General features: G+C 37.0%; 2 protein-coding genes across 8 annotated transcripts; both read left to right on the top strand.

Moving 5' to 3' along the window:
* The first annotated feature begins 6,210 nt into the window (after positions 1–6,210).
* On the top strand, positions 6,211–10,042 carry LOC131014591 (G-type lectin S-receptor-like serine/threonine-protein kinase At5g24080). 5 transcript variants are annotated; one of them, XM_057942604.1, is made up of 3 exons: positions 6,211–6,534; positions 7,361–8,668; positions 8,741–10,042. In XM_057942604.1, exons 1-3 carry the CDS (start codon positions 6,462–6,464, stop codon positions 9,721–9,723), a joined length of 2,364 nt encoding a protein of 787 aa, XP_057798587.1. In that variant the 5' UTR covers positions 6,211–6,461; the 3' UTR covers positions 9,724–10,042. The 5 variants fall into 5 exon arrangements, with proteins under 5 accessions (XP_057798587.1, XP_057798585.1, XP_057798586.1 ...); XM_057942602.1 differs by having other exon boundaries at positions 6,213–6,534; positions 7,350–8,668; XM_057942603.1 differs by having other exon boundaries at positions 6,227–6,534; positions 7,365–8,668.
* Positions 10,043–10,692: 650 nt separating this feature from the next.
* On the top strand, positions 10,693–15,306 carry LOC131014592 (uncharacterized). Of its 3 annotated transcripts, XM_057942607.1 has the most exons (16): positions 10,697–11,245; positions 11,317–11,438; positions 12,072–12,214; positions 12,334–12,379; positions 12,465–12,540; positions 12,783–12,841; positions 12,937–13,031; positions 13,366–13,468; positions 13,586–13,680; positions 13,780–13,842; positions 13,989–14,061; positions 14,175–14,283; positions 14,387–14,499; positions 14,647–14,705; positions 14,820–14,928; positions 15,059–15,306. In XM_057942607.1, exons 1-16 carry the CDS (start codon positions 10,858–10,860, stop codon positions 15,197–15,199), a joined length of 1,794 nt encoding a protein of 597 aa, XP_057798590.1. In that variant the 5' UTR covers positions 10,697–10,857; the 3' UTR covers positions 15,200–15,306. The 3 variants fall into 3 exon arrangements, 1 of the variants encoding a protein (XP_057798590.1); XR_009098267.1 differs by lacking the exon at positions 15,059–15,306 and having other exon boundaries at positions 10,693–11,245; positions 14,387–14,523; positions 14,820–14,899; XR_009098268.1 differs by lacking the exon at positions 15,059–15,306 and having other exon boundaries at positions 10,693–11,245; positions 14,387–14,549; positions 14,820–14,871.
* The last annotated feature ends 259 nt before the right edge of the window (positions 15,307–15,565 follow it).

The raw sequence follows: 15,565 nt of genomic DNA on the forward strand, positions 1-15,565 counted from the left end.
ATTATTTTATTTTTTACGTGCTTTTGCCCGTAGTATTCTACTAACAAATGCACCAGCGAGGATGGTTTTGAGAATTCTTCGAAAGAATATTTTCTAAGCAACCTTTTCATTACAAATTTGAATCCCAAGATACAGGGAAATTCGAGAAATGTCAAGTATATATATATATATCCATCTTTAAAAAGTTCTAGCTCTCTAAAAAAATTTCTCTATAAATTCAAATTTAAGGAAGCTAATAAAATAATTACTAAAAGTATTAATTTTAAATTTGAATGAAAAGTCATACGCATTAGAAATCAATTAATTGACATTTATTCTCTCTTTTAAAAGAAAAGGACAAGTCCATACCGCAAGATCTCTTGTATGCATCCGTAGGAATACTTATGATTAATGACTTTTCTTTTCTTCGTCGTTCCCATTATTGTTACTTTGTTAGTCGGTTAGTCTCGAAAGTCTTTTAATTAAGAATAATAAATTAACCCTCTAAACAATGATAGATTAACAATAGGAAGCAAAATTTTCTATCCAGAGAAAGTGCACGAGGATAATTTACATGTTTTTCAGTTATAACATAATTGAAGATTCATTAGTAATTTAATTAGTGGAGTGTTATAGAGTGAAACTTTAAAATATGAGGGTATAACCAGTGTTTTTAATTGAAAATTAAAATAAATTACATGTGATAATTAAAAAATAGTGTCGAAAACATTGATCCTATAACATATAGCATGGTTATTTCGAGGACGAGACTATCAATTCTATAATTTACCCCTTCCGTCCCACGAATCTTGACACGTTTGGTTTCAGCACGAGAATTAAGGAGTTATAGATTAGTGTTTTAAGTGTGTAGTTAATAAAGTATAAAAGTGATAAAGTAGGAGAGAGAATGTAATAAAAGTGATAAAGTAGGAGAGAGTACTATCTTATTTGAAAATGTGTCAAGATTCGTGAGACGGCCCAAAAAAAAAATACGTGTCAAGATTCGTGGGACGGAAGGAGTACTAGCTAGAAGATAAAAGAGCAATCAATACATATACCCGGCTATAGGGATGACAATGGGCCGAATCTAGACCGCATCTCATCAATACCAGATCCAGATCCGTTTTAATATATGGGATCCAGATCCGCCCCAGATCCAATGGATCTGAAAATTTGGGATCCAGATTCAGATCCGCGGGTCCACAGGTCTAGATCCATGGATCTACTGTTTTTAAATTAAATTAAAAAAAAAGTCACAAAATCAACAATATCTAGTTTCCATCATAAAAAGTATTGCACAAAACATATTCATGCAATACAAAGTCTCAACATAGAAAAATAAGTCACTAAAAATTCAAAATAAACAAATCTCAATGCTCAAGTCAATGATATCAACTCTTTCAAATTAAATTTCGTAAGAAAAAAGTTTTCATAGTGTGTGTGTTTTTTTTTTTAATTTTTAATATATTTAATATTATTAATAAAATAAATATAAAATATAAAATATATATATTAAATAAAACGGATCTACGGGTCGGATCCGAATCTAAAATTTTAAAATCCAAATTCGTTTTTAAAATTGAAATCCAGATCCATCGAATTGAAAAAATTGAGATCCAGACCCTTAAAAATGGATATGAATCCACAAATTTGAGTTGGGTCCAAGATCCACTGCCCTACCCGGCTACCATATATAATAGCTAAAGCTAAATGTCAAACTAATTAAAGCAACAATCCATCAAAGTTTCAAAGCATGAATAATTTAGAAAAAGACAAGTTCGAGAACCCCGTTGAATTTCAAGATTAAAAAAATTAATTAACTAAAATAAATGTCTAGCTCTTGTAATTAAGTTCAAATAGATAAGATCATGCAGTCCAAATAGTGAGGTCAGGTGACACTACTTGCACATAATCAATCATTGATAATATGATGAGGAATTTGGTCCCACTCCAACTATTGGGTCTGAAATAGATTTAGCAAGTTACGTTTTCTTAAAAAAAATACTCCTAAAATACAAAAATTAGGATTTATTATTATTATTATTATTATTATTATTATTATTATTATTATTATTATTATTATTATTATTATTATTATTATTTGTGATATCTTGAAGTTTAGATTGTTTTGGAGAGTGGAAGTTAATTATTACGCTCGCACGATAGAGTATATTGGATTATTACTAAAATAAATAGTAATTCAATAATTATTAAAAAAGCAATAAAGCAATAGAAAGTAAATTATGAACATAATAGAATAATTTTATAATAGTAATTAATTTGTGGTCCGAATCCACTATAATGTATGAATTACAAATTACTAGACTAAGAATCCCTCTTAATATATATATATAGGGATGTCAATCTACCCGCAGGTAACGGATATTCGCGAAAATCCGAATCTATTAGGATAGGTTTGAGAGGCATTTGATATCTACAGATAGTTTCGTGGTTGTAATTCACTATCCATTTAGTTCGTGATATATGTTTGGATACTTAATATTCATACCCGCGAAACCCGATTACCCGCGAAAAATACCCGTCAATTACCCGTCATATATATATCCGTGAAATATCCACAAAATATATTTAAAATATGTACTTTAGATTTACATATTAGATATGGGCCACCACATTTTAGATTTAAAATATATTTGAACTATGTTATTTGTGTTGATTTTTTTTTTTTGTATTAAATTTGTTATAAATTTATATTTAAATTCTGTTTCGTGGGTATCCGACGGATAGCGGGTGACGGATACCCGCCGGATAGCGGAAACCCGACGGGTAGACATGGCCAAAAAAACCGGAACCGGGAACCGAACCGTGAAACCGGACCGTCCGGGACGGTTCTGGAACTGGAACCGTGTCATACGGTTCCGAACCGAAACCGAAACCGTGCTCGGCCGGTTCGGTTCCGGTTCCAACTTCTTCAAACCGCCGGTTCCCGGTTCCGAACCGGAACCGAACCGTGGAACCGGGAATCGTGTTGGAACCGTGCTGGAACCGGGCTAGAACCGTGAACCTACGGTTCCACGGTTAGAACCGGGAACCGTGGAACCGTCTGAGAACCGCTTATAAGTAAGGTATTTACTTTATTATCAAATACATTTAAAATATTAATTTCTTAAATTTTATATTAAAAAGAAGTTGATCAACTTAAGACGGAACGAAGGGAGTTTATATCAGTAGCTCCATAGTGTTTATTATTTTGGGAACCGAGTTGTTTTGGTTACAAATGGAGGATCATGCGTGAGTTGTAAAAATACTTATGTCGTTAGTTGTTGATTAGTGATAGGTTAATAGTTATCAGTCAATTGGTTTTTTTTAAAAATAGTTATCCGTTAATTAATCCATAGTGGACTTTGATTCTTTCGGGATACGTAGACAACTCAATTAAACTTAAATATTATAATTAAGCTCAAGTCCTATTTTCTTTATTTTTTTTCCCCCCAATTACAAGTTGTAAACTAAGTTGCCTTAATTTTATTTTAGCATCCAAAAGTTGTAATTTGTAAATTGTATTTATAAGAGTTGTAAGGTGTAACTTTGAATTATAAGTTCAATTTAGAAAATAAAGTATATGAAAATTATATTTTTTTGTGTCTTTTATTTTATTAAAGCAAAATTCATTAAATTTTACACAACAATACATATAAAACAATACAAATTACATAAAAAAAGTAAAAAAATAAAATAAAAAAAATTGACGGTTCTAACGGTTCGAACCGGAACTGGCGGTTCGAAACCGGAACCGGAACCGCCGGTTCACGGTTCGGAACCGAAACCGTGAGGGTTATTTTCCGGTTCGGTTTCGGTTCCAGTTTTTGGAACCGGGAACCGGCGGTTCCGGTTCCGATTCGAACCGGGAACCGAACCGTGGCCACCTCTACCGACGGGTAGCGGGTGACGAATACCCGCCGGATAGCGGGATAGCGGAAACCCGACGGGTAGCGAGAATCTGCTTTCAATGTACTTGTCGTTAAATGAATAGAACTGCGAACAACTATTTATTATATTAAGTGATTGATTCTAATTCTAAGTTCGGATTTGGTTCGGACCGAACCGACCCAATATGCATATGCGGTCTGGTCCGGGTCTATTTTTTAAGATCGAAAAATATTTGGGTCGGTCCGGATCTGAACCCGCTCGAACACCCGCCAAACTCGGACCGACCCATACCTTTTATAAAATAATTATATAATTTATATATTTATAATAATATTAAAAATAAATTAAATTTGACCTAATATCCCTAAAAGAGTGTAGTTGATTTTAATTGATTTTCAACCACACTCTATTAAATTTATAAAATATTTTTTAAAATAAATTATTTAAATAAATTTGACCTAATATCCCTAATTTTCAAATAAATTATTTAAATTAAATTTATAAAATAATTGATTTTAATTTATGTTTTTTTGTTGTGATTATGGATTGAGAATATTTGAGACTATGATAAGTGTTCGTATGAAATTTCTTAAGTTTTAAATATGAAAATTGAGTGTAAAATAGGAAAACTAAAAATTTCACATTTCGGCGGGTTGGACCCGGACCGAACCAGACCCGATGTTCGGTTCAGTCTGTCCTGGGTCGATCCAACTTTACAAAATTTTTGGTCCGTCAAATCCGACGGGTCAGTTCGGGTCCGACTCGCTACTCACCCCTAGGTTTTTGGTTCAAGTGACAGTGACAACATCAGTTTGAATATTTAAATAAAATTGGAAAGCGCAGTCCTATCCAAAAAAGTAATTAAAGAAAATTAGAGATTTTCAACAACAATATTGCAACAACAACAACAATATTAATAAATTAATAATTATTGTTATTATAATTTCAATGAATTCATAAGTATCATATATATACTTCCTCCGTCCCACCTCACTTGGTCTAGTTCTTTTTGGCACGATTATTAAAAAGAGTAAAATTATAATGTGAAGTATGTGGATCCACATATTTTGTAGTGAAAATTTATTATACTAAAAACTAAAGCAGGTCAAGTCGTGGGACTATCTGAAAAGGGAACTAGGTCAAGTGAAGTAAGACTGAGGGGAGGGAGTATAAAATTACGTCAATTAAAACCTTTTTTTTTTTTAATTTAATGCGAATATGGTAAGCTACATTTTTTTTTGATCAGTAAAGTAAAACTTTTATTGAAAGAAAATGGATCAAGGCATCAGGAATGCCAATCAAAACAATAAAACAAGTTTAAAGTCTTTGGAACACCAAGAAGTAAAAGGAATTCCTAACTCCACGATTTTGTAGGCCTCGTTCCAACTCCAAAGTCTCCCCTTAATCTGTAATACAAGTCTATCAATATCCCAAGCCTTGTCCTGAAAACGACTACCATTCCTGCTTTCCCATAGCAACCACACTGTTCCCACCCACAAAGCTTTAAGCAGTCTTCTTTCTCTCTTCTTTTTTCCAGCCGCGATGAAAGAAATGAAGTGTTGAAAGATACCTCTCGGATTTGCCGTTTTGATGTCGAGCCATTGAAAGATCTGATCCCATACCGCCGCTGCTTTCGAGCAATGGAGGAACATGTGTTCCGTCGTTTCCTCACTAGAAACACATGCATTGCACCATCTCTCCTCCACATAGAAATGAATATAATCAAGTACCGTAGAAATTGGGAAGGATGTAGTCACTCTTTATAATAATTAAACACAAATGCTCCATAACTGAAATCCTATATACACTGAGAATTGATATCTTTCTGCTTTTATTGAAAGTAAAAAAATAAATAGCAATAATTAGCGTATATATGGAAAATGAGTGCCTAAGTACAAAAATTTAAGTTCCTTCGAGGTATTCAAACAGATTCATATATAGTGCCTACACTTATTATGTGAACAGATATACTTGAAGAAATAGAAATTTTAAAGAGGAAACGACTATGGTTGTGAAATGTTAATATGTGACTTTTGATTATATAATGAGAAATTGAATTGAGAGAAAACGCATATGAGCGACAAAGAACGCTTAACACTGTAAACACAGTGTGAAAACCTGAAAAAGAAAGGAGTATAACATTACTACACTGCTTTATTAAGAGTTTGAAAAACATGCAACAAAAACAACCTAATTAACTCAGAGAGAGAGAATTACACACGTGGCGTATTATCCAGCCGACCATACTTCAATTTTCAACATTGTAGCTCAACCACCATTGGCCACGTGTCACTCCCCACCACTTACACAACTCATCTTCCAAAGTTTCTTCCTTCCCTCCATTCCTTGTCATAAATAACGCAGCCAAACCTTCCTTGGAAATGAAATGAATCATATTTTTGAGTCATTTCAATCCCCATAAATTATGGTTCCTTTCTATTATTTTGCTGTATGTTGGACATTCCTCCTATTCGGATCCGTGGTGACGGGTCGGATCGAGCCGGGTACGAGATTGGTTGCCCGTGAGAGTCAAGCATGGGTTTCGGATAACGGGAGTTTTGCCTTGGGCTTTGCGGCGGCCAACTCCAGAAATGATCAGTTTCAGTTGGGAATATGGTTTTATCAACTTCCTAATGATCGGACCTTCGTTTGGACTCCAGATATGTAAGTATCATATTCATGCTACTTCATTTGCTCAAATCTCTACAATTCTTTTTAACATTTTAGTATCATACTTTTGGTGGGCACATACTTTAATAAAATAGGTGTTGATTTTTATACAGTGAAAGAATAGTCTCATTAAATGTAAGTGAAATTGTGTGAAATCTTACTATTATAAATGGAAGTGACAATTTTATGAACAAGTCGAAAATAAATTTTTAACAAATTTTTCATAGGCGAAAAAGATATTAATTAGTATATTTCATATGTATTATTTGTAGAAAATGTGATATTACTAATAACAATTTATCCAAAAAAAAAGTACTAGTAACAACGTCGCTAGTATTGAAACTATGAGGAACCTTTTGTTACTCATGTGACATTAAAATATACGAAAGTCGTGTAAAATATACGTTGTAAAATAATAAATAATATATATCTATTTTTTTTATATATAATTTACATAAGTAAATAAATAAATTCAAAGATTGCGATGAAGAACTTGAACCCAAGATCTCAGGTATTGGACATTAACCTCCTACCGCTAAGCCAACACACACATATATATCTCTTTTTAAACAAATAGCTCTCATTGTGATGATAGAGTCTCTTAATTCATATATATTACCTACTCATGTGTATGTTTCAATTCGTTAAGTCAAGTATCCAAATTAATTATGGTTCGATGTGATTTTTGGATTTGTACAACAAGTAGATAATTAATTTTCACACCACTAGTCTTTTACTAAAGCTTTTGCAGGTGACTAGTTAATTTTCTTGGCCAATCTATTCATTTTATCTAAATAATCTAAATATAGAAATTCTCCAGTCAGCAAAGACGCAATCCTGGAGTTCAAAACCAACGGCAACCTCGTCCTCACCGACGGCCGCACCACCGTCTGGACCTCAAACTCCTCAACTCCCGGAGCCCCAACCGCCGTCATGTCCGATAACGGAAACTTCATCATCTACGGCTCGAACCAAAGCATCACGTGGCAGAGCTTCTCTCACCCCTCCGACACGCTCCTCCCGGGCCAACCCTTCACCGCCGATCTCGAGCTCACCTCATCCAACTCCCAATCACGCGGCGGATATTACACGCTCAAAATGCAGCAGAAGCCAACTTCACTCAGCCTCGGCCTCACCTACAATCTGCCGGAATCATACGACGCCTCGCCGGAATCGCTATCCAACTTCTCCTACTGGTCGGGGCCCGACATATCGAACGTGACCGGAGAAGTTGTGGCGGTTATGGACGACGGCGGCAGCTTTGGAATCGTGTACGGCTCGTCGTCGGACGGAGCTGTCTACGTGTACAAGAATGACAACGACAGCGGAGGCTTATCCTCGGCGATGAACAGAACGGGTAGTCCCTTAGTTATCCGTAGATTAGTTTTGGAGGCTAACGGGAACCTGCGGCTGTACCGCTGGGACAACGACGTCAACGGATCGCGACAGTGGGTGGCGGAGTGGGCCGCGGTGTCGAATCCGTGCGACATCGCCGGAATCTGCGGCAACGGGATATGTAACCTGGACAAGAGCAAGACTAACGCGTCTTGCACCTGTTTGCCGGGGACGGCTTCCGACGAGGCAAGCCGTTGCTCCGGGAATTCGTCGGCGACCACGGGGAAGTGCGGCCCGCATCACGAGAACCTTAAAACCAAGTTGAAGATCTCCGCGCTGCAGCAGACGAATTACTACTTCTCCGATTCATCGGTGATTGCGAATTACAGTGATGAGGGGACGACGTCGAAATGTGGAGATGCTTGCTTGTCGGATTGTGATTGTGTTGCTTCGGTTTATGGTCTGAACGAGGAGAAGCCGTATTGTTGGGTTTTGAGGAGCTTGGACTTCGGAGGGTACGAGGATCCGGGCTCGACGGTGTTCGTGAAGGTGGATTCCGATGGAGATGGATTAACGAGTGAAGAAAAGGGGAAGGTCTTAGTGCTGCCTATTGTATTAAGCATCACTGTGCTAATAGCCCTGCTTGTTTGCTTGTTGTATATCAATGTTCGTCGGAAGAGGAAGTTGAGGAGAGCTCTCGAGAGTTCCCTCATCGTGTCAGGGCAGCCCATCAGTTTCAGCTATCGCGATTTGCAGTTCAAGACCAGTAACTTCTCGCAATTACTAGGAACAGGTAAAATCAAAGTTATAGTGTGTATAGGTAGATATAAAAGATGTGTTTCTGATAAGATGATTTAATTGATAGGTGGATTTGGGAGCGTGTACAAGGGAAGCCTAAGTGACGGAACTTTGATTGCGGTGAAGAAGCTGGACAGAATCTTGCCTCATGGGGAGAAGGAGTTCATTACAGAGGTGAACACTATCAGCTCGATGCATCACATGAACCTGGTTCGACTGTGGGGATATTGCTCGGAGGGGATACAGAGGCTTCTGGTTTACGAGTTCATGAAGAATGGATCGTTGGATAAGTGGATATTTACTTCATACAACAGTGGGGAGAGTTGCAGCAGGATTCTAGATTGGGAAACTCGGTTTCAAGTGGCTCTCGGTACTGCACAAGGCATTGCGTATTTCCACGAGCAGTGTCGCGACAGGATAATCCACTGCGACATCAAGCCGGAGAACATTCTTCTGGATGAGAATTTCAGTCCCAAGGTGTCGGATTTCGGTCTGGCCAAGATGATGGGGAGGGAGGCGTCGCGTGTGGTGACCATGATACGGGGAACGAGAGGGTACCTGGCTCCGGAGTGGGTGAGCAACCGCCCCATCACTGTGAAAGCGGATGTTTACAGTTACGGGATGCTACTCCTGGAGATCATTGGTGGGAGGAGAAATCTGGATATGAGCTATGATGCAGAGGACTTCTTTTACCCAGGGTGGGCCTTCAAGGAAATGAAAAACGGAAGGGCGGCAAAGGCTGCAGACAGGCGGCTGGAAGGGGCGGTGGAAGAGGAGGAGGTGGGTCGGGCGCTGAAAGTGGCGTTTTGGTGCATCCAAGATGAGATAGCGGTGAGGCCTATGATGGGGGATGTGGTGAAGATGCTGGAAGGATCGGTGGAGATAAACATGCCGCCGATGCCGCAGGCTGTGTTGGAGCTGATTGAAGAAGGATTGGATAATGTTTATAGGGCTATGAAGAGAGAATTCAATCACTACAGTTCCTTCACCATCACTACGCATCCTTCCTCTCATGCAACATGTAGCTATTCCACCATGTCGCCAAGATGAACATATATCTGCCATTTTCTTGCATACAAATTGGCTGCTGCTACTCATGCATTGGCCTATTTGTTTTCAAGATATCAAGCAGACAAAAGGGGTAGTTAGTATTTAATGAGATTGGAACAAGAGTTGAGATATACTATACAACTTTAATAGGACAAACTGGACCTCATCTCTTGCATTTCTTTTGGGGGTGAATTCACACTTCATCTCTTCAGAGTTTGCCCAAGAATGTGAAATCTTTGGTTTAGATCAGTGAATGAAGCACAACGACAGTAGTTCAAAAGGCCGAATGATTCGAATGGAAATCGATTTGGTTCCAAAATATAGATACAACTAATTTACTAGCTTCCCCTTCACACACACACACACAAATTTAATAAACCAATATTGGTTAATGCACACAATAGAATATGACCCTCATTTTTTATTTCTTATTTTTCATTCTTGAATGAAACGGGACCTTCAAATTGAGAATGCAACTAGTTTCTTAGTTTAAGACCCATTTTAAATTTACTGTAATTGACATTCGTGAACAAGAAAACACTTTTTATTCACAATGTTTTTCCCCCAACAAAAGAACTATAGAACGAGTAGTACTCTCTCCGTCCATCAAAAATAGTCCTAAAGGTGGATAACACGGGTTTTAATAAAATAATTATTGTATTGTGAGTGGAGAAAATAGTCCACTTAAAATTAATGTTTATAATCATAATTCATTGTATTGTGAGTAGAGAATGTGGCCCAACATGTGACAAATAGTTTCAAAAAATAGAAAGGGACAAATTTTGTGAACAACCCAAAATGACAAAAATAAACTATTTTTTATTGACGGATGAAGTATTACATAATCCAACAAAACCATGACTATACACGTCAGATAAGATTTTCAATACCTGTTTTTGTTTTGTTTTTTTTTTTTTTTTAAAAGGTAGTAAAATCTATTTTAGTTCTTGATTTCCAAATATTTTAGCATCAAAGTACCCTAGGCTATGACGCCAGTAGATTTTTATTTTTCCGAAATTCGGGAGAAAAAAGGGTCTGAAAAATTGGTGCCACCAACGTATATATATCTAAACCAAAGATTCTTTGCAGTGCAGAAAACCCAATCCAATTTTGCCATTCTGCAACCTAGAGTAAATGGAGAAAATGAAATTCGCGGAGGAATTAGTGAGAGAATTCCTCGTGTTTAGAGGATTCACCAACACTCTGCAGGCCTTCGAGAAAGAGCTAGCAACTGATATTGGCAAAGGATTTGAGGTCGACAAGATTATAGACCTAATTTTCTCCGTCTACATCCCTAAGTTTGAAGCTGGGAAGTTGATCGATCTGCTGAGCTTTTTCAGAAACTGCTTTTCATATTCTGATTCGAATCTGATTGATGTTATTTCGAAATTGCACCAGTCAATTCTGCGTTATTACGTTGTTTATGCCTTGAAATGTGGAAGGAAAGACACGGTGTTGGAATTTTTCAGAGACTTTGGGAATGATTTGATGCGGAGAGATGAAAGTTGGAGTTCCTGGTTCGGTGAGTACAACTTTCGATGAATTTTCTGTGCTGTTATGGGTCTGATTTTTTTAAAATTTTGGTCGTTGCAGCGGTTCCGTATTTGCAGAATCCGCATTTGGATCCGCAGTTCCGCGTGTACTTTTCGGAGGAGTGGTTCCGTGCTTTGCACCTTTCTCTTAGGAATTTCTTAAGCGAGATGCTCAATGGTACTCATATCCTTAATGAAGATTGAATGCAGCTTGTAGTTCATAACTTTAAGTAATATTTGAGCTATGCTATATCCTTAAAAGAGATTCTTGTGGCGCCACTTAAAACTTGAGTAGTGGAAAGAGGATTATTCTAAAAGTTACAAAGAATTGTCACTTGAAAATTAAAATCCTTAATTGTTGGTCCGTTGGATTGGAAGAACAAGACAAGTAGTCATGCTTTCAATGTGACAATGCTTTGTTGAACAGACTTTTCTAACTTGAGAAATTAAGATGATTTTCAGTTTGTTAGAGTTACAATTCTGATTAAGTGTGTGAAGCACAAGATCATGTATGACGTCTAAGTTTGTTTAGTGTAATTAGTTGTTTCTATGTTGTAATCGCAAACAACAAATTTGCCAGCTTTCCTTCTGGTTCATTGCAACAGGAGGCTTCCAAGTGAAAGATGTCTATATACATTTAAGTTACTTTTGTTATGTTTTTTTTCCTTTCTTTCTTTTGTCTCTTTTCATTTATTTGTGGAGCAAATTATTTGAATAATTAGTGTCTACAACTAATTACTTCACAACTAGTGGAAAAATCAACTTCTCTGGTTTTGCCAAAAGATCATATGTATGAGTTTTCTCTTAGCTTATCCACGTACCCCTGCCTTATTGAAGATCGGTTCTGAAAGGGATACCGTGAACCGTCTGAAACAAGAGATAAAGCAACTTTCTCTCAAGTTATCTCAAGTTCAGACTTCGTTGGAGGAAAATGAGGCACAGTTATGTCTATTAAGGAGGTTAGCTTAATTACAATTGCCCCAAAATTCTGTATATGTTGGGTAAAATGAACATATGTTATATGTGCTACAAAGTGAAAAGCTTTCTACTTTGTTTTGTTTTGTACTATTTATTTCAGCTCTGAAGCAGCTAGTGTTCCACCTAGTATGACTTATAGAACTCATGTGAGTCCTTTATCACAAACCAAAGAAAGATGGCCATTATCTTATTGGATACAATACTCAAATTGTGGAATGATGTGTTTCTCAGGCTAGTTTTAACGACCATGATGATGACAATCGAAGTAATGATATTGGCCAAGGTTTTAAAGAAGATTTTGTTGCAGGTAAGTTGCTGCCTGAGTTGTCTGGGTCTTTTACACAGACAAAGCAAACTAAAGGGTGTTACTACTTCTTTGTTCATGTAGGAGGGGATATAGCAAATAGTACATGATACTATATGCATGTTATGAACAAACCATGAGTTTATCTAACAACCATTTGGAATGAACTATAGAATTTACATGTTGTGCCTGCCATTATAGATTGCAACCTTAATGCTGATGTTAAATGTGCGTTTCCATCACAGGCAGTAGTTCCGATTTGCATAATGAAGAAGATTTTCCTGAAGTGAAAACAGTGTTTCAGGTTAATTCTTTTGACAGAAATTACTAGTTGTCTTTGTGATAGTTGGACCTTTTCTTTATCTTCAAAATGATGGTTCTCATATACTTGTTCTGTAGGATACATTCCTTGGCCACACAAGTCCAATCAGTTGTAGCCGCTTTTCTGCTTCTGGAGACAATATAGCGAGTGCTTCTGTGGATGGCACAGTCAGGTATATTTTGTCAACTTACTACACTCATTGAGGAAGGTGCATAGATCTCTTATAAAACCAATTAAATGATGAATTCAAAAGTAGAATAAAAGTGCAGAGAACTGCCACAGGCAGAGGGCTGTCTTTCTTATTCGCTTTGTTCTCAGACAAGAGGAAGGGAATGGGGAGCAAAATACATTTTAATTAACCAATTTATTAAAATTTCCTTGAGATTATTGGCTATGGTCGTCGTAATCTTTTGTCCTATTCAGATAATATTTTAAGCTTTTTATTTGTGCCTCGAGTCTCTTGACATGCTTGTTGGCCTATCTGTTTTCATGTTGCTGTGGTAAAGGATATGGACCTATGATTCATCAGCACCAACATCAAGAAATGCAACCATCTATTGTGGAGCTGAGATCATGTCTCTTGAGTGGGATTGCAAATCCGATCGTTTGGTATGTTGCTGAGTGTTATATTTAAATTGAAGTTTCTTTTGGTGTAATCTTGTAAAATATTTACCATGTAATGAAGACTGGGCATTTGATTTGATTTTATTGTCTATTTGACTAAAGCTACTCATAGGCACTTCTGATGGAGGCATAAAAGCATGGAATGTAGATGCTAAGCGGGTTGTTTGTGATCTAAACTCTTCAGAAGCATTTCCGAGGTGCACTTCTCTGTCCTTTGTATATTCATCTATAACCCCTGTGTCAATTATCTTTGTTTATTTTGCTTTTCGCCTGTCCTGACCATTATCATACTTCAGCATTTTGGACCTGAAATGCAGTCCTGTGGAGCCTATTTTTGTTTCTGCAGCAGCATCCAGGAGGTACTCTTGAACTTGCCATATCATTCTCTTTAGCCAGCACAAGCATGCAATTCTCTTTCTGAGAGATGCTAGTTTTTGGCTCTACCATTATAACAAAAAAAGAACCAAAATAATTTGTAAATCGTAGCATCCAATACCATTTGCAGGCAAGGTTCTAGTTCTGATAGCTTGGGGTTTGCCTCATTGACTGTATGGAACATGAGGACATGGAAAGCTATGGTATGTGATTGTTTCTCATGAAGTTATATGTAAATCAAGAGACATCAATGCTCGTACATGTCCCTTCTGAATAAAGAATCATGAATCCTCACTTCTTTCAACTTTTCTTGAAGACAGTCCTTCCTCTAGGAAAAGATCCACCGGCAATAACCTCTTTGAGCTTCAATCACAATGGAAAGCTTTTAGCAGCTGCTGCAACGGATGGATTGATTCATATGTTTGGTATCCTTACTGTTGATCTTCTAAAGAATATCTCTTTCCTAGTCTTACTGTAGTATAGAAAATTTATAGCATGTAACAAGATACACACCTTAACTGAGAGAAGATATGTCTGCTGGCCAACAAGTGACGGGATGGCCTGCACATGATTGTGCAATCAGCTCAATTCTTTTTGGGCCCGATGAGACCAGTATCTTTAGCTTGGGAACTGATGGAAATGCAAGTACCCATGATTAATGTTTGGTTTGACTTTGCAACTATTTACAACTGTACTATATTGTATGCGGTTCCCTTCAAATGAATAGACATTGTATTGTAATAAAATATTCAATATCAGGAATCTAACCTGAAAATTTTTGCGCTCAGATATTTGAGTGGAGCTTGCACAATCAAGGCAAAGTACTTTGGTCAAGAAACTGCAGCAGGTATAAAGTTGTTACTTACGTGCATCAGAGAACTAGAAAGTGCATTCTCCGTTCTTGTTTCATCTTCACTCTAGAAAAGTGTGATTTTAATTTCAAATTGTTACTATGATATAGGTTTTGCAACCTTGAAAATTCTTCTCAGTGGAGACATCAAATGGCTTTAGATGCGGAGGGGAGGAGACTTCTGGTAACATCTAGTTCAGAAAGAGCACCAATATATCAGGTAAGCAGTGTAGTGGTCTCCACTCTCCTAACTTTGATTCGTGACGACGAATTAGCAATAGTTTAGAACCAGAATTTGTGCATTAGATACTGGTCTTGGTGATGCATTAATGTTCCTTTGTTGTGGGCAGGTTCGTGGTCAAATGAGTGGCATGAGAAGTCTTGCTCATAGGGGATCGATCACAACAGTAGATTGGCATCCAAATTTGCCCATCTTCTTGACAGGTTCATCTGATCACTCTGTTAGGGTCACGGGGCCGGCTTATCCATGACGCTATTGAGGAGCTCGCCTCTAATTCCTTGGAAAATTGAGTCGCCAAATATCTGATATTTGTAAAATTATCCTAGGAAACCAGTTTAATATTAATGATACTCTTTCTAATTTTTTGCCTACATTACTTTCTTTTATTTCTTTGAAACTTCAATTTTTATTTTCGCTTTGTTATTATTCTTTTTTTTTTCTTCTTTTTTCATATGTTCGTTTGCGATTCTCCTTTCACTACGATGTTGCAAGTGACCAATGTAGTTGTAATGAAGCAATGTTGTATTCCACAAAAATTGATGAATTAGCTCCCAAGTATTAATATTAAGTTACTTTGATCTATTTAGACTATGAAACTTGAAGGTAGTTTAATTAA

The sequence above is a fragment of the Salvia miltiorrhiza genome, chromosome 3 (assembly GCF_028751815.1).
Source record: "Salvia miltiorrhiza cultivar Shanhuang (shh) chromosome 3, IMPLAD_Smil_shh, whole genome shotgun sequence".
Lineage (NCBI taxonomy): Eukaryota > Viridiplantae > Streptophyta > Magnoliopsida > Lamiales > Lamiaceae > Salvia > Salvia miltiorrhiza.

Coding starts and splice junctions, on each gene's coding strand:
- LOC131014591 (XM_057942602.1), top strand. CDS start 6,296: ATGGTTCCTTTCTATTATTTTGCTGTATGTTGGACATTCCTCCTATTC. Junction 6,535..7,349: donor TTCGTTTGGACTCCAGATAT/GTAAGTATCATA, acceptor ATCTAAATATAG/AAATTCTCCAGTCAGCAAAG. Junction 8,669..8,740: donor CTCGCAATTACTAGGAACAG/GTAAAATCAAAG, acceptor TTTAATTGATAG/GTGGATTTGGGAGCGTGTAC.
- LOC131014592 (XM_057942607.1), top strand. CDS start 10,858: ATGGAGAAAATGAAATTCGCGGAGGAATTAGTGAGAGAATTCCTCGTG. Junction 11,246..11,316: donor AAGTTGGAGTTCCTGGTTCG/GTGAGTACAACT, acceptor TGGTCGTTGCAG/CGGTTCCGTATTTGCAGAAT. Junction 14,500..14,646: donor GCTTGGGAACTGATGGAAAT/GCAAGTACCCAT, acceptor TTTTGCGCTCAG/ATATTTGAGTGGAGCTTGCA.